This window comes from Rhea pennata, chromosome 7 (genome assembly GCF_028389875.1).
Source record: "Rhea pennata isolate bPtePen1 chromosome 7, bPtePen1.pri, whole genome shotgun sequence".
In the NCBI taxonomy this organism is placed as follows: Eukaryota; Metazoa; Chordata; class Aves; order Rheiformes; family Rheidae; genus Rhea; species Rhea pennata.
Genome location: NC_084669.1, coordinates 23,442,433 through 23,461,369, shown reverse-complemented (window position 1 = coordinate 23,461,369; position 18,937 = coordinate 23,442,433). Strand labels below are relative to the sequence as shown.

Genomic DNA, 18,937 nt, shown 5'->3' with positions numbered 1-18,937 from the left:
ATTAGTAAACTGAATAAGGACTTGCATATAAAACTTTTTCTGCACTCCACAGGTCTCCTGCTTGAAGGAGAGATTCCCTTCCTTGCCTGATGTCCTTAAAGCATCATAGTTACAACATGGTGTACTAGAAACCAGATCTCTAGAAAAGCACACTTGAACTGAGTCTTTAGAACTTCAGGATAATCCAATAATGGGAAGCTAAATGTTACATTTAATAACCAAGGGGGAAATAAAGATGAAATCAAAATCCATGTTTTCTGAACTCCAGGACAGGAACACCTACACACTGCTCTAAACTCAAATTCCTAAGACTCTAGTGTAACGATGTCACATACAAAAGTTCTGCCGAAGATTCTGTTGCAAACGCATACGAAGTACGTGTAGTAAACTACAGACAGCATCTGCTCTGAGCAGGTGTGTTTGGAGAAGTTCTGACAAGTCAAATCCAGCTCAGAAAGGAAAGCTGCGTTTTCCATGCAACTCTATTGCTTCTCCTGTCCGTTAACTATGAAAGTCGTTTGCAGAAGACTCTGCTGATGAAATTGGAGTATTTGATATTATGCTGATGTCTTATGAATGATACAGGCAAGCTAGATGAGATCTATTTGACCCTCATAAGCTCCAAATCTCAAGAGCAAAAATTTGATAAGCTCTTTTCTCAACTCTCACCCACTCTAGCATGATTGAGATCCAAAACTGTAATGCGAACATTAGGTAGGCAATGCAGCATTCACAGGTTGACAACCTCTTCTGGAAATTCAGGCAAGAAAATTCTTAATCCAGTCTCACCCTTCAATTTCCCTCCCTAAAAAACACAAATTAATTAAAAAGGCAGCCAGGGCAAACAACCCACAGCAGTTAGAAATCCTAAAATGAATAACAGATTTTTGTAAAGCAAGATAAGACAGTGCTACAAAACACTATATTCCTGCCAGCACTGGCCAAGGTTTCATGACAAATTGGGCAGCTTGCATTCAAAATAACTCTAAAGCTGATGAAGCAGAACGGCTTCAGGCTAGTCATTCTCCCTGCACTGCTACTCCTCTCGCTTTCGCTCCACGCAGACATCATACTGCATAACCTGGATTGTGTATTCAGAGCACAGAGATCAAACAGCTCCTGCTCATGAATAGGAAGACTCGGTGCTACCACTTATTCCCACTCTTGATCTATGCAAGGTATTTTGAGGTCTTAAAATTCAAAATATTCTACTGTATCTGATGACAAAAAAAGAAGTGTTACAAAGACTATTAAGAATCAGTTATTTTTTTCAAAACATATGAGACAACATAAATCAAAAAAAGTCAGACTGCATCACAACTGAGCATCTATCAAGAAATACTGGTATGTTCAAATGCTGAAGCCTTACAAAACACCATGCAACTATTTACTGTGCTGCGCTCTACCACCAGTATCCATCCTTAAGAATTACATGCAAAATTAATCTTAAACTAGCTTCTTTCCTGCATCTAAATCCTAGTGCAGTATGACTTGTCCTCCAAACAAGTGCACTGGCAAACACCAAAGTATCACATTACTGAGCATATCAGAATGAGATCAAGCCAATTCTATCAGGCCTTAAGGGAAAGCCACTGTCTGAAAAAAATAATCAAGGATCTGATAGTTGTTAAAAGGTATTCTCACCTCTAGCAAAAAATAAATAAATAAATAAATAAATAAAATAAACATCTGTCAGCAAGCAAAATAAGATGCAAGTATCTTCCCAAGTCCAACCCCAGGTCTAGTGCTTTGTGGGAAGTTACAAGCTCGCCCAGCGACGTCCCTCAGCTCCAGGCTCTCCCCTGCAGCTCAGAGGGGCAGTGCAGCAGCCGGACAGCCCGCACGGGCTTCCCAAGCCAGCAGCCCTCAGCCTGCCGCGGGCTCCCTCCTGCCGCAACAATCACGCTTCCTCATGCTAAGAGCATCGGACCACTTCTTGGGATCCTGTGGTTGGAGGAAGTTCCTCCTCTAATAGGAAATATATTTCCCTTCCGTTTCCCCTTCTTCCCCCACAGAGGGAACAAAGGGAAGAGATGCTGTGTGCAAGTCCCAAAAGTGAGCACTGAAGACTATAGCTAATAAGCAAGCAGCTGTAGAACATTTAAAGAGGAGGAACCAGTTACAAGCACATTATCATTTTCAGTGCACAAAATAACAACAAAAGCAGCCCTCAAAAACAGTGAAGCATTGATTAAATACACTCCATTGCATGGGTCTGCTTAGACTGATGCATAAGACCTCTCCTACAGCACAAGACTGAGGCAAAGCCAACCATCCTTGAAAATATCTCCAGAAACCTGCAAACATTTGCTGCTCATAACCAGCCAGGAAAAACTAACTCCCTGCCCTTGAGAAAGATAAGCAGCTTAGCTGACCCTTGCTCACTACTTGCTCACTACTGCTTTAAATGCAATCAATTAGTAAATGAAAATTTCCAGAGGCAATCCGGCTCATGCTCAGCTAACTTATCCGGGTAAGATCACCCTCCCTCAAGCCAAGCACGAAAGTCAGCTGCAGGTGTAAGCCACAAATATTTTCACCTGGTCCCTCTAGCTAGCTCTGCTAAACAAATGCACAAATATAATTTATTTTTCTCCCACCTCAGCATTTACTGACCTAAAAGGAGGTAGCAAATAGAATCACATACACTATGCAGCAGGGACTGTGAACAACTCCAGAAAATTATTAACTGGTATCTTTTACAGACTCTACAATGGTACTAGACTCTCAGATGTTGTCATATCATTGTTACAGTTGTTAGTTACATTTTAACTCACCAATAAGACTACCATGAAGTTTACAGGTCAAATTGCTACCAATAGTTTTATTCATTAGCAATCAGTGCTTCATAAAAGTATGGAGCTTAAGCATTCAAGCCATCATCAAGCTATTTGATTAGCCTCAAACATGGATTAATGAGGATTCAAGTTTGTGCATCATCTCTAGAGGATGAGACAGATGCAAATTTACAAATTAAGAATTCTAGTATAGTATTTTTAATAAAGAAAAAAAAATTAAAGATTAAGTTCCTAGGAATCATAATTTGTTAATATACAAAGTCAGGCAAACATATACTAAGAACAGGAAAAACTCAAGTCCTACAAGCACAAGAAACAAAGACGCAGACACATTCCATAAGATCACACTGTAATACTGAATATTCACTGGTTCAGCAAACTTTTCTGTACTTCAAGGAGGAATCTGGATCTGTCACATATATTGACAGGATGCCAGTAATAATTGTTTAGCTACATGTAGGCATTGTTTTAATAAATATATCTTAGGGGAAAAAATAGCAGATGGTAACTTGGTCACATTTACTTTAAGGCTGCCTCACTTTTCCCATTCTTCAGTTCTGGATGGGAAGATGTACTCAAAGCAGCATCTTTAAAGATCTTAGGCCTAATAAATAGAAAAGCTGAAATTAATTTTTTCCAGAAGTTTATCTAAAGAGAAAAAAAATGAACAGAAAAAGCCACAAAGAACCATACTAATCTGATTTTTGAAAACTGGTATTTTCTTCTCAGAGCTCCACCAGTAAATTACTAATCTTTATCAGTATTTTTGAATGGCAAAGAATGATCCTTGTCTATCTAAATGTTTTACCTCTGTAAACAGAAGAGGAAGACAGATATGGTGGCCCACATGCTTACCAGCCCAATGTTTTACCAAGTCACCTCATAAGTGTCTTAACTTGCAAGAAACAGGCACAGCTGGATGCCTCCCTGCAAAGATTCTCATTACTTACAGATAGATTTTGGGTAAGATTGCTTTTATCACACCATCGATCTGTATTTTTGTAAGAGAAGTGGCCACCTTTCTCTACATCATTTTTAGGCTCTGACCTCCCTCCTTTTCATTCTCTCCAGTCAATTCCCACCCCCTGCACTGCAACATCCAACTTTCCTCCCATGAAGGGAAAGGCTGTCTTCTGAGGACAGATTCTGCCCTCCCCATCTCATCCATTTATCTTTTCTCTTTCATGTACAGACCAATCCTTATTCCATATCAAAAAGCAGCTTGAAAGCTGCTGCATACCTCACAGCCATAGAACTAAACCCAGTGGACAAAAGAAAGCTATAAAAGACATTGAGACATCAAGAAATAATGCAGGTCCTCTAGTTGCAGCTGAACGAAGGATGCTAAGAATTTGTTTAAAGGCTCTATCCCTGCACTCTTTTCAGGTTTCCCTCTCCCGTGGAAAAAGGATGTCTTAACATCAGAAATTTTTCAGTGCTGATCACACACCAGTAGAGTTTTATACAAATATTGAAAAATCAGCACACAGATTTGCCAACTGAACATATATATATTAAGCATGTTTGACCATCTCCTAATTTATACTGTTAAATACTAACATTTTTTACTTTTTGTTGGAGTAATCTAGAAGCACTAATAATGATTCACAATAGCAACAATATTTTATTAAAACCACTTTTTGCAGCATCACTTTTTTCAACTTCTGAAGTTCCAGGTGATTTTAAGTAATAAGTGTATCATAGCCTGACAGAGTTCCTTTATTTCATTCATTTCAAAAATACCAGATTTCCAGCTGCATGGAGGCAAATACAGATGAACTAAGCAGAGTTTTTGTAAGCCTTGCCAACAATATTTAATGAACCATCAAAAAATAAGGTCAGGTAAGACATCAGTTTCAGTATTTTCTGTTAAAGATGCTACACAACTATTAAGAGGTACACTATCCACAGCCTTGCCAGGATGTTATTGCCGTTCTGCAGATAAAGAAATAAAGAAGAAAGAATCTATCCAAACCCATGCAGGTTATAGCAGAATGAAAACCTTCTAGCTGGTAAACATATAGTCATATAGGTAGACATAGTGGTAGACATATAGTCATTGCCCAAGGCTACACAACATCAAAGGAGATACCATAGAAAGGTGTGACATGAAATTATAACATTAGAACTAATATTTTAAATATTTTGTACATTAGGCATCATAACATTTTAATCTTAAAAAATAAAATCTAGGCCTAATAGGTTATCTACTTGAAATACATGTTTTGAATTTTGCTTTTCAAGGTAGGATAGGAACACAGAGGAGGAGGAGGAGGGAAGGGAAAACAATAATGATCAAGCACATTAAAATAAATTTGAAAAAATTACTTCTAGCCATGACACACTCATTACTGGATTTCAGACTTTAGTGAGAGAAATGAGTTGTCAGTCCAAACCAACCAATGACATCTTAAAAAAATTCCTACACTTTAAGAACTAAGGAATAAATTGTTTTTGATTTTTTGGGTATGTTACTTAAAGACATGAAAACAAGAAGTATTATATCAAAATTAATTACAAATAGTCTAAATAGCCAAACATTTACTCCAAAAGTTCATTAAATCATGTAAAATATCTTTTGAAGCTATGCATTCCTTTCTTCCTCTGGAACAAAGTAATGTATAATAACTAGGACAACAGACACTTAACAGGAGATGGTTTCTGTTCCTGGTTTAATAACTGGCGTGAGAGATCTTGTCCAAACTCCATTTCAGTTCCCTCAAAGGTGCATATATATATATATATATATATGTATATATATATATATATATATATATATATATACACACACACACACACAGAGGTGTGTTTTTTTTTTTAGGGGTAGGGCAGGGGGAGCAGAGTGGAAAGCTTCTTTGTTTACTTGCTTGGTTTTTAAGAACACCCTATGACCTTTGACATGGTAAGGCACTGCCTGAGAACAGTATCAATAATACATACACATTTCCCTTCAATTTCAGCGTAGTTATCCCAACACTACAAAATCAGACATGGATTCGAGTATGTACCACTTCCAGGGGGGAAGGGAGAGAAACAGTCACAAGTCAACATCCGAGTTTATTTCCAGGACTAGTATGAAGGAAAAGAAAATACTTTCTGTATATTATATTAGAAAATACATTTTGATAAGTCTGATCAGTTCACTTCTTTATGCCTACAGTTCTTTTCTCACGAAAGCTGCAATAAACATACACACTGTATGAAAAGCGCTATTTTTCTGTATATGGTTTAGGCTATAGCTTTGTTGCTCTTCCTCAAACTGAACTAGAATTCTACAGTTTTAAACTTGCATATTAAATTGCATTTATCTAATGGCTCTTCAAGCACACGGACCATACCACTACATTTAGACTAGAGGCAACACAAATACAGAGCAAGATATGACTGGTAATAGCTCAATTCAGTTTATGAGGCTACTGGGTCATCTCTGCATATTGAATAAGCCTGTTTGAGATCTTGACACTTCCAATCACTTTTTAGACGTGAGCAACTTTCACAGAAACCTCTAATGGTCAGGCGACAATTCAGAAAGCCTCACTCACTTTATAGGACCTTAACTCTTCAGAAGCAGACGCAGAAAATGTGGATTCTATACTGAGTAATTTGTCTGGTGATGAAGATGTACTTCATGGCTAACCAAGCCGTAATTTAAAAATCTTCCAGAGTTTTCATCAAAGTAGGAATTACATCATCTCCTACATTTTATAGAATTTATCAAAAAACAACCAAGAAGTAGCTCTTATCTCTTTTGCCCTTTATCAGCAACACTCCAGAAGCAGCAGCAAGTTTTTTTTCAGTTTTATTTCTCACTGCTATTTCAAAGGGTGACTCCAGGCACGCAATGGGGACATAGCTCCAGACACAAAACACACACTAATGGTGTAAGATACACAAAATCAGTTTCTTGTTGCTCTTCTGCTCAGAGTACAAATTATATATGAATTCAAACAGATTAACTTAACAAAGCAAATAACTTTTGCTGTTAGCATTCAAAGGAGTGACATAAGCAATAAAAGCATATTTGAGCACTGAAAGAAAAGGTTCCATTTTAACCTGAGTTATCCTGAAGTAAAATACTGAATGAACAAAAGATATTAGTGTTTTGTTACAGAATTATGTTTGCCCAGACAACCAACACTTCAAACTTGAGGAGGTTTAGCTTGAGACAAAAAATGAGGTGTCTTATCTTCACTTTTTTTTTTTTTTTTTTTTTAATCTCAGGACAGAACTAACTATCTGTAGGTAAAAAATAAATGGATAAAAATAAACCCCACTTTTTAGCAATTAAAACAGGTGAAAGGAAAAAAAAGAGGAAGATACAAAAAGAGATAGGAAACAAAGGAAGAGCACAACTCAGAGCCAAGGACCAAACCTGGATCCTTCTCCTTGCTCCCCTACAGCTAGGCACACCACAGAGCAGGATAACTCCTACAGTCCCAGTAAGCTCGAGATTCAAATACAGCATCTGCGATCTCTGGTCATTCAGCAGCATCAGGACCTCCTGAAGGTGAAAGGAAGAAGAAAACAAACACGAAAAGAAAACACCATGGAATCTAGGAAGGCTTCCCAGTAGAAAGATGAGAAACTAAGAAACAGAAAGAATGTGCAAGACTTCTAAGGGGGAAGAGAAGTCTATTTAAAGCAAGAGGTCAGGAGACAACATTAGAGTTAAAATTGAATTGGTCCTTTAAAATCTCTGTAGAAAAAAATAAAACAAACCCAGGCCTCCTTGTTAACTCCGTTATGTGGTCTCTTCCATACTCATTCTCAGAGAAGGGAGTATGCACATTCAACTATCTCAAAAAAGCACAGTAGAAAGCAAATGACACAAATGTGCGAGAGCCATTCATCTCATCATTCATCAAAAAGACGTATCACTACATTGTAAAGCAACTTTTTGTTTCGTGGAAACTTCTAGACATCTCTGAAATCCTCATGTCATCTCTGAAGCAATATATTTAATTATGCCAGTCTTGATAAACGACTGTCTCTAGAGTTTGTCTGCAGTATTTTCCACTCTAACGAACCTACAACACCCCGTTTCTACCTTGTATTACAACACATACTCCAACAAGCCATTCCTCAACTTGAGCTTCTGTTGCTGCTATACACACAGAGAGAGAGCCAACAGCATTACCAACCGCTGTTATAATATACATTGGGTTATAGTTCAAAAATATGTGAAACTCCTTTACTAGGGCAAGAAAATGTAGAGAAACATATTTCTTGCTAGCAACTGAGTCTTCTCTCTCACATTACCACAAAGACCTTTTCTCTTTAGACCATTCATCTCTGCTCATTTCATAAGCATTTGTGGTATCATCTCACATTTCAATTCTTAATTCTATTGCTTCTGTAAAGAAAGTCATTAAGCAGCTATACATGACTTGTATAGTTATTGTTTTGAGGTTTTTAATGTTATTAGTGAATTTAGATATACCTCCAATTATAATTATATTTGAGCTAAAGTAGATTTGTCATGTGTTGTATTACATTAAAAAAAAAATGCATTACATCAGTATCTCCCCAAAGTGTAGGTTGATTACATAATATCCCTCTCAATACCACTTGGAAGTAAAATAAATAAATAAATAAATAAAAATAAAAATAAATTCTAGCCTTATAATACGTGGTAATTGTCAGTAGCAAAATAGCAGCTAACCACAGTCTTCGTTTTCAGCTTCACCAGGCTCAAAGAGAGGATACTTCGGATGACACCAACATTCTTCTCTGAGAAGAACAGAAGTCTGAAGACTACAATATGAATTTGAAAGTATTTCTTTCAAATGCATATGCATTTCTGCTGCTGTCTTTTCACAATTATTTTTTGTGCTAGAGTTAAGCAGTTACGGGCAATCTTGAGGAAGCAGCTTTACTCTTCAAGCTATTTATTCTTTGTCCTTATTAATTAATGAAAACCAGTCGTTGTCATTTTACCACTATAGATACTGTTCAGACTTTGATCAGGTTTTTTTCCTAAACCGATCATATCTTCACCTCAGCCTATATCTATTCTATGCCAAATAGTCCATCTCCGTAGCTTGTATTTTTTAAGGTGCTCTGCCTCAAATTTACTTAATGAGTTTTCCTAGCAGTTTAGAAGAAGCTTTGAATTTCGCATTATCACCTAACAGCATTATACATATGTCTTACAACACACAATTTTCAAGAACGCTACCATAACCCTCTGTATCTGGAGAATGAGAATGTTTTCTAGGAGATCACTGCCTGCAGTTCTTAGTTTAGTTTGAGGGCTTTTGCCACAACCTTTGTGATGGTTCAAGCTTACAGTTGGAATGGGTGGATGGGGGAGGGAGGGAGATCAAGGTTTTTCACTAGCTACCTATTGAAAATAGTTTTAACACAACTCATCAGCATGCTTCCAGTAGAAGCTGGTGTGAAAGAATAAATACAAACTGAGTAGAAAAAATTGTGAACATACTACTTAGCAGTTATTTACAGCAACCTCTAAAGCGTTTGGTAAATATTCATTTTTAAATTGTAAAACAAGTGAGAAAGGTGGGAAAAGGTTTGGAACTTTCAAGAAGAAATAAAGCTATAGTGGGTATGGAGGAGGATGAATGTACTTGAATGTTTACTCTGACTTTAAGCCCTCTGTCACAAAAATCATTCCATGAAGATAATTTATCAGAAAACCTTTGCAAAAACACAGGACTTATTTCAACTGCAAAAAAAAAAAAAAAAAAAAAAAAAAGCAATTATTTTTATAAAGCAAAGAAAGAAGTCACAGGACCATAATGGCTTTCATAACGAAAATGTTCTCTAGAAAACAAAAAAATGCATAGAAACCTAGAGAAAATGCAAGCGAGTGCAGTCATTGGTAGAAGAGTAATACATTGGTACTAAATAAATCAAGTAATGTAACTTGATACAGTAGGAGCCACAAACCAATCTGAGGAACTGACTGGTTTCTAAAAACACTGCAAAGACATTGCTCTTCAAAACACCTATTCATGTAACTTCAGTGATGAATTCACTATCTGCCTGTTCCCTATTTTCAGCTAGTCCATGTGAAAGCTTCTAATCAATATTATACACAGGCAAAGACCAAATATCAGTTACAAGCGTTATCATCAAAATAAAACAAAATAAAAATAGGGAAAAAGCAAGCAATCAAGACTGTCTAAAGTGAAAACAAGGTATTTCTAAAATAAAGATTCAAAACTATTAAGTTGGAAAGGACTAGCTTTCCTAAAGACATCATCTAAACTGAAGTACGAGCTAAAGTTTCCTTATGGATTTTAGTGCAAATGAATTAGTAGGGATTGAGGGCAGACTCAAAAGCTAACAGCATCCATACAGCAGACACAACACATTCCTCCTTGACATTAGTGATCCTACATCTAGACAGAAAGCTCCTTTCTAGAAGAATTTCTGTAAGGACTTTATCACAAGTTCAGGTAATGAAAAATAAATTAAGAAAAAAAAACACACAATCAATTACAGTCCCAGGTTTCTGATACAACTACTCAAGAAAATTGATTTTATAAACAAATCAGTTCCCAGGATCATATTGGAAAAGCTCAGACATTTTTCTCCAGGCAAGCAAGTAACTCAGTTTTTCACTTACTCGCAGCAGAGAATTCTGTCTGTATTTGCAATAAGCTACCCCAACCCTTTTGTTTAAAATTGGCATCAAACAATCATAATACTAAAAATCAACCAAAAAGAAAATACAAAGTTGTGAAAAGCAAGAAATCTATTAGTAGTGGTAGGGTTTTCTTGTTTCTGTCTTGTTTTTTCTATTTTATTTTTTCTTTTTTTATTAGAGAGAAGGAATCACAAGCCAACAACATTTCTGCCAGTCCCAGGACAATTCTCTTTGAACTAAGTAATGAAGAATGGACTCTCAAAAATCCAAAACAATTGGAAAAGCTAGAAATCCTTTCTACTACATAACTTGTCTGACTGATCCCAAATCAAAACACAGGCTAAGTGCCGAACTGGAGGAAAAGGCTAAGAGAACATAATTCCTTTTGTTTTCCTTTAGTGTTCAAAATTGAAGAAATCAAGGTCTAACCGATTTTTTGGCTTGCAGAGGCAACTACACCACTACAACCACACCACAGGCCTCCACAAAATGGTAAAACGGTGGAAATAAAAACACACAAGCTGAAATTAGAATTACCACATTTTGGAAGTCTCCTTACAACTGACCACCCCAGGATCCAGCAAGTTATCAACAGCTATTTTTCTAACTACAAAGACACTATCACCTACAGGTGTTGAACATAGTTAAATCAGTACAGGTGTTCTAAAATCCAAAGCCAGGCCTGAGGGTGAAAGACCCTCTAGTCAGGCCAGACACCCTGGCAACATGCTATGTATATTAAAACATCTGTAACTGTTTCATGTTGACAATATCATGGATGACTTTGTGTACTGGATAAATAATCACTTAAGTAGTGAATTCCTGCTCACACACTTCTCAAAATAACCCTGACCAGAGCCTGGGAATTGCCAACAAACATCTATAAAGCAGACAACAATATCCTTTTGGAACGTCTGCCTTATTTTCTAAAACAAACACTTTGATATAAAGGACTTACGTCTCTCTGCAAATAATACCTAAAAAAATGCGAACCAAGTACAAAAATACAAACCTACCCATGCAAGTTTGCAGAACCTGGAATAACTGCACCTTGATACAGTGTGAAATACAACAAGAATTATGAATATGCACAATCTTCTGAAGTGATTTTTCTTTTAATGCCACAAGTGGATGACAGTAGAGAGAGCAATCACGGCTTGTTTTTAATTCAGTTAAGAAAGCTAGAGAAACTAGCACAGGACCCAGCAAAACATATAATCATATACAGAACCAAGGAAGAACAATCAGCAAAAGGCATCTCAGAGCTGAACAAATATAATCACCTTTTCAAACATCAATCTGACCTGCAGATCTTGCACATACCAGCTTCAAACACCTCTACTGAACTAGTGATGTCCCCTTTTCCACAGCAGTATGTTTTTAATACTCCAGGTCCCATCCAGGAAGTTAATGTACACAACAAGACCTAAAGCAAAACACACAGTTTATACACTTGCCCTGCACCCAATCCTTTCTGCATCTCAGGATTCATAGCTTCAAAATGCAAAATATTAACACTGTTCACCTTCTTTACACCATTAGAATGTTCCACACTAAAATCAATGCATCTTGGCAGCAGGATATTAAAACACCTATTCAACTTGAACTTTGTCCCCCCCCCCCCCCAGTTTGCATCCTACCCTCACTCTAACAGTGACTAGTTTGACACACAGGAGGTTATACATCCTGGACTACAACCAGCTCTCAAAGTTGTCAATAATTGAATTTTTATTCTGTTCTGGAAAGCCAATGGTTAATGCAAAAGTACTTTCTCGTCTTGATCTAGTGACAAACAAGTATTTGTCTCTATCATAATACTGTCAGATTTCAGCACAATTCATTATAAATTGCATTCTCTGTTCTTATAAGGCCAACATTCAGAAGAGAAGGAGGTTTTGTAGTTCCAGACAGGAAGATATTAACACAGCAGCTGATGGTCATGAAGGTCAGCAGTAACAGGAAAAGTACAGAAACTGGACTGAAGGAAAAGAAAGGAGATAGAAGGAACAAGAGAAAAGGCTTGTGTAATTTCTGCTAACTATATGCCTAGCTCTTCACAGTGTAAACTCTACCTGAATTCTAGGGTCAAGATGCATCAAGATAAAAGAGAAATTACATTTCAATTAAAAAAAAGTTAGCATTATACAATTTTTATATACATTATATATACACACACAATGTAAACAGCTTCTGAATAGCTTGTACTGCGTGATTTTATATCTACAAACAAAAAGAAATGACTGTCAGGAGAAAGGAAATAAAACAACTCTTACGGAGCAGACACACTGTAGCTTGGTCACTTCTTAAGGCCTTCTTGCTCTACTACTACAAAAGAAAGTTTGTTATCTTAAGAGAAAAAAATAGAAACATAAAGAAACAAACAAGAAAAATAGACTGCTCTATACAAACGAGGCTTGCATGCCTCTCCATGAGTAGTACTGTAGTAGCTGTAAAATCTTCTGTGAAACCTTAGTGTAATTCAGTCAACGCAACTGGAAACCTATGTACAATTATTCCCAAGTTTGCAGCTTCTTTACAGAAAATTGTTTTCAGATTTTCAAGAACAAGTTCAGAAAACATACTCAGACAAAAGCACAGTACAGAAAACATGCAGATAACATAACTTTCTCTTAAACTTTCTGATAAATTCCTCAGTTCTCACCTTTGTTTAACAACTGTCTTCTTAATACATCTGACTTCTGTTGGCACCGTTGACACTTCCTCTGAAAATCTCTACGCTCGCCAGCCCCCAGCCCCAGATCTTTCCCACACAGCAAGGAAACCCCAGCGAAACCAGGGGCCCTCACCTTTCATTTTGACCGTCGGAGAGTTGGGTCCAGCTGATTGCTTCCTCCATCCTCTCCAGTTTTGGCAAAGGCTCTCTGCCTCAGAGATGAAGGAACAAAGAGAGTCTTCTTCAAAGCGATCAGAGTCTTCAAATGAAAACCTCTCCCCGTCCTCCCACTCTGCAAACATGAGTTCCATTACATCCAACAGACACGGAGGTGAAAAAAAAGAAAAAAGAGAAGAAAAAAAAAAACACAGAACCGGCGCTGCTCACTGTAACAGGTGGATGGACTTGAGAACTCCTGTAACGCTTAAAATTTCAGCTCCACTCAGATCCCCGTACTGCAACACCGGGAGAAACCCCGCAGTTGCTATCTGAAGTGGGAGAAGCAGGAAACCAACACAAAAAAAAAACAAAAGAAGCTTGTAAAAATCCCAGAAAACGAGTTCTTTAAAAAGTTAAAAAGCGGCGCGTGTCCCCCGAGCGCCGAGGCCGGCTCAGTCCGCCGGCTGACGCCGCCAGCCGGGGCGGGCGCGCAGCTTCCCGCGCCCGGCAAGGAGCGGCCGGGCCCGGCGGCGGGAGGCCGCCGCTCCCGGGGCTTCTGCCTCGCTCACGCCGCCGCCAGACGCCGCCGGGCGGCCCCGCCACCAGGGGGCGGCGGAGGGAGGGGGGGGGGCGCACGAACGGCCGCGGCGAGCCCGCGCTCCGCCCGCGCCGCGCGGGGCTGCGGCGGCTCCTCAGCGGCGCCGGGGGGCCGCGGGCCGCGGCTCCGGCCCCATGGGGGGGGGGGGGGGGGGGGGGGGGGGGCGGCGGCTCCGGCGGCCGGCAAGCGCGGGCGGGCGGGCGGGCGGGCGGGGGGGGGGCGGCCGCCGCCTCTCCCCTGGCGGCTGGGACCCCGCGGCTCTAGGTGCCCATGGCCCGCGGCGCCCACACGTGGGCGCCCCCGTGCCCGGCCCGCTGGCGGCTCGCTGTCCCGGCGCGGCGGCGGCGGCGGCGGCGGGGCCCCTGCCCGGCGCGGGCACTAAGATGGCTCTGCGCCTCCCAGCTTCACCTGCGCTCCCCCCCCCCCCCCGCCAGCTGAGCCCCGCTTCCGCCCGCGCCGCTTCCGGCTTCCGCCGCCCAACGGCCGCCGCGGACTGCACCTCCCAGCGAGCCGCGCGCCGCCCTGCCGGGGGCAGGGGGGTGGCGCGCTCGGGATGCCGGGATCGGAGAGCGCCGGCCGGCTGCCAAGGACGCGCCCCCGCGCCGCGGGGCATGCCGGGGCCCGGAGCCGCGCGTTGCATGCCGGGGCCTGTAGTCTCGTCCCCGGGGGGGCCAGTAGCGGCGGCTGGGGCGGGAGAGTCCGTTTAATAGCGGGGATGTTCTTTCTTTTTCCAGTTTTTCAAATAAAAAAAGCATACAGAAACTGAACTACCACGTCCCTCATCTTAATTCACTGTAGTCCTTGATCGAAAAAGAATCTGTGTTAACCCGTGGGTGCACACAGCAGGCTTTAGGAGGTGCCTCTTGGACCTCAAGGGAAATTACTTGCGTCTTGTTGCTATTTATATACATTTTTTTATATATCTATATATATGTGTGTATATATATATAAAATGTATATATATGTATGTATACACACACACAACACTTACCAGCCCAGTATTTAAGACACTGAACGCAGGCGGATGCATTAACATGATGTCCGCCAGCGGTAAGATGTACACTTAGCTGCAGAAGCGCCAGTCCCTAGCAAGGTAACGTAGCTCTCTGGAGAGGCCAGTATCCTGATCAAAGGCAGGCGGTGGCTTTCCTACCAGTAAAGGAAGAGAGCAGTCCACAGCCTCTTAATCCTCAACTCTTTCTCCAAAACTTAATCCAACTTAATGTGTTGTTTGCCCAAAGCTACTGTTCTAAAAATACTTCCACAACGCCTTTAAGGGATCCTCTGGCAGAGCTATCTGAGGTGATAAGCAGATATATGGGAAGAGTGTTCACTTAACTTCCTGTCTTTTTACATTAATCATTATTTAGCTAAATAAATTCTCACAACATTAATATGCTTTTTTGTCGTAAATTCTATGAACAAGCTACCTCTGTATACACCTCCACTTCACAGGAAAAGTTCATTTATACTCGTGTATACACATATAAGACAAGGACTGACATCTGAGGGGTGACAGTACACAAGAATGTATGTATTACAGCCTATTAAAGCAATTCAGGATCTCTGAAATACAGAGACTCTTCCTTTGTGGAAAAAAAATGCTAAAGATCTGTTTTTCATCTAGTGAGAAATACTATTAATTAACAATAGCTGTTGTAATTACCCTTTGAGCTAATAACACACAGTCAGACAATTAGGTAATTACTGTGCTCAGTCCATTTTTACAAGATGTAGAGGCAAACAGGGAATGCTTTTTAAGACAACCTGGGCATTTAGAGCTTTAAGTAGTTTAAAATACTTTGACCTTAGTTCTACAAAGTCAAAATGCCTCGACCTTCATTCGGCAAAGCTGATAGATCTGATTGTAGGGTCTGAATACCCTGTAAAGCACCACAGCAACCAGTCAAATGCTGAGCTGGTGCAAAGCAGCTCTATTGGCACAGGGTTCTCTACAGATTCCCAAAGGGCCACTGCCACCAAAGCAATTCTGGCTGGAACCATGTCATCTACCACACCAAGGTCCTTCACTATCTAGCTCATGGGCTCTTCTTGCTCTGCTTTCATCCTCAGTGATCTGAGGATAGGGACCCTGAATATCACTTCTCCTTTTAAGTAGATTGAGTCATAGCATCCTCTCACTTAAAAGTTTTCCAGACTTGGGTCTTTGTTAACCTCCTACTGAATGACTTCAACTAGAACAATCTCAAAATGCCATATATGACCTAACCACTACAAATAACAGGTTTGAACTGCTGATAAATCAGAATCTAGCCCAAAGTCATAGCCAGGGGCAAAGACAGTAGGCTGCAACACAGACTGCAAAAACCTGATATTTTTCCTCATCCTCCTGATGTTTTTCCTCAAGCAGCCCACCACAGTCTTACCAGGCCGAAGTCTTGGACCTGTTTGGTTTTGGGAGGAGGGAATTGCCATGCATGGGCCCATCTGAGAATCTGAGGAATGACAGTCCACCACAAAATCTCTGTTCACATGTACATGTGGGAACCTCTGGGCCTGGGCCAGGACCAGGACAAGGTAAAGGGTCTGAGTTGGGCTCAGAAGAAAGCTGTCAACAGTGAATGCCCCTTGTCAGCAGGGCATCTGTTCCATGGTATAAGGCGAATCATCACTACCTAAACTAAGATGCAGAAATAATTCTCAAATTCAACAGACATCCTCTGGGGAAGCATTTGGGGCTTCCCAAATTCAAGGACAATTTGCGTCTTCTAGTGGAAAGAAAGACAACAAGAATGCCATGGGGGAAGAGACTATGGGGGAGCAGGATGAGGCTTCCAAGATCAAGCATCTGAACCTGATGTTCCAAAAAGACGTGCAGTTCCTAGAGCCCGTGGGGGCTGCCACTGCTCCAGATGAGGAAGCTTGGCTGAGTGGGCTCCTCTTTGGTTTGGGATGGTTCTGTTTTGTTGTATTTTGTTTCTGGGCATTCAGCCAAGTGCTGGGCTCTCAGCCAAGCAGCAGCTCTTAGTCTCCCTAGGGCACTGTTTCTGCCTGAGTGCATACTCGTACTGCACGCCATGCTCCCAGCCCCATACCACAGCCACAACTCTCCAGCCTACCTACCATGGCTGGCTGTGCTCACTACACACTGCTCACCCTTGATCTGGCATACAGCACTACCCTTGCCTGGGTATTTTTTCCTCTCATACACCTTCTTCTGAATTTCTGCTTGATGCAGCCAGCAACAACTCTGAAACAGATACATGCCAAGAAAGACAAAGAAGCAGAGTTTCTACTGCGTGCCCAAAATTTCATAGACAAAGCGAGGCCCGTTTACCGCAGGCTTGCTGCCTGCTCCTCAGTGCAGAACACAAGGAGAAAACAAAGAGGCGAGAATAGCTTTTCACATTTTCATTATACTAATGGTTGGTTAGTGCCAGGATGCAAGTGGCAGCCAATGGCATTGACTTGGTGCTTCTCCCAAGACTTTTTCCAAGGTGGTGGCTAATGTTGGTAACAGGCTTTTCATTCAGGCAAACTACCACACACATCTCTGCAATGCAACAAGGTCAACACTACGCTGACCACTCGGCAGAGTGCAATGCAAGCCAGGTACAAGGCAATACACCATAGCACACAGCAGCAAATTCTGTCTCATGGCTAAGCTGGCAGGAGAAGTTTTCCTGTGTATGATGCCCAACTGGATCAAATGTGTACTGCCAGATCACCTGCTAGGGCACAGTAGCAGCAGTAATTAGACACACCCACACTTTACTGGTAATAGGAAATCTTACAGTCTGCAGCAACAGCAATCTAGCTCATGGGCTGTAATACACTGCAAAGAATATTTACTGTATCAGAAAGCAGAAATGTATGAAGGTATCACAAAGCTTTTTGGAATGCTGCATGAAAGAAGGGTTTGATCTGTGGGAAAAATGGTTCCCTCGTGGAGAAAAGATGGCTTAGGAGATTGTGGAGGAGATTTTTTTTAAAAAGTCTAAAATTTTGAGGTGTGTTTTGATGAGAAAAGTGAGATATGATGGAAGAGCAAAATAAGGTCTATCTGTGGAATGGAGAGAAAACTAAGGGTGAGATTTAGCACTCTGACATAACCTGAATGTTGTGGTACTTGAAATAGCATAAATAAGGCAACAAGATACAGCCACAGCTTGAGCCTAGTGGTACTCACTGATATCTTGTCAACATCATATGTAACACATGCTTATGTGTTATATGCTTAGCTTTTACAGTACAAAATATACATAATACCAAGAAAAGGCTGAGGAGAGGAGAAACGATAGAAACATTTGCTAATGTGACATGCTAAAAAGCATAAGCATACCTCAGCACATTATGTTTAATTGTATTAAATTAGAGTAATTTCCACTCACATTCTTTCTCCTTTGAGCTTTGGGATATTACAATTTGTAGCAATTTCCATCAAAATCCTACCTTCACAAACATCACAGGCTGAAAGCATGGAAGAGGTGATGAAAGCAACAAGGCACACAATGCCGAGTGAAAAGTTGCACTTCTATTTTAACATGCATTTCAAGAGATTGAACGTGTCTTCTGGCTTGTGCGAACTAGACCTGGGTGTATTTTTCCTCTAGTCAACACGAGAGAGTGCAGGTGTGATTATTAAGTTCTTGTCCTGAGGGCTATGGCCTGGAAAGGCACAGAAGTTCATAAACTCTCATCTATGCTCTTTCCAGCTATATTACTGCATGAGACAGGCACGTGTTTTCCCTTGTGGATTTCCCAACAGACAGAAACTATAGTCATTGCTGAGGCGGCCATGAAAAATAGTATCTGACAGTTTCAGCATTCCTCTGCTAGCAAGAAGGAAATTCAATAAAAAATGCTGCAGAGATGACAAGGTTGCCACTAAGAGGGTTTCTCCCTTCCAGGGATATACATATAGCACTCTTATTTAAAAGGAAGGAAATTACTGTTCAAAACTCCTGTGCCTCCATTATACTCAATTTTGAATGTAGTGTTTCATATTAGAGACAAAAACACACCTACCCTGAAGCAGAATTGCAACATTTGCATTTGTTTCCTGTCTTAAGTTCTCAACAGGGACTTAAAAAAAAAAAAAAAAAAAATCAAAGACAGTCTGTGCTGCACCCCAG

General features: G+C 40.5%; 1 protein-coding gene across 1 annotated transcript in view; it reads right to left on the bottom strand.

Annotated features, from left to right (window-relative positions):
- ZSWIM8 (zinc finger SWIM-type containing 8) overlaps positions 1–13,738 on the bottom strand; it is a 61,692-nt gene extending 47,954 nt beyond the window's left edge. Inside the window, exon 1 of the mRNA XM_062579875.1 lies at positions 13,218–13,738. Coding sequence (XP_062435859.1) covers positions 13,218–13,395 — 178 coding nt within the window. The 5' untranslated portion in view covers positions 13,396–13,738. The remainder of the gene's footprint in view (positions 1–13,217) is intronic.
- Between the last annotated feature and the right edge of the window lie 5,199 nt (positions 13,739–18,937).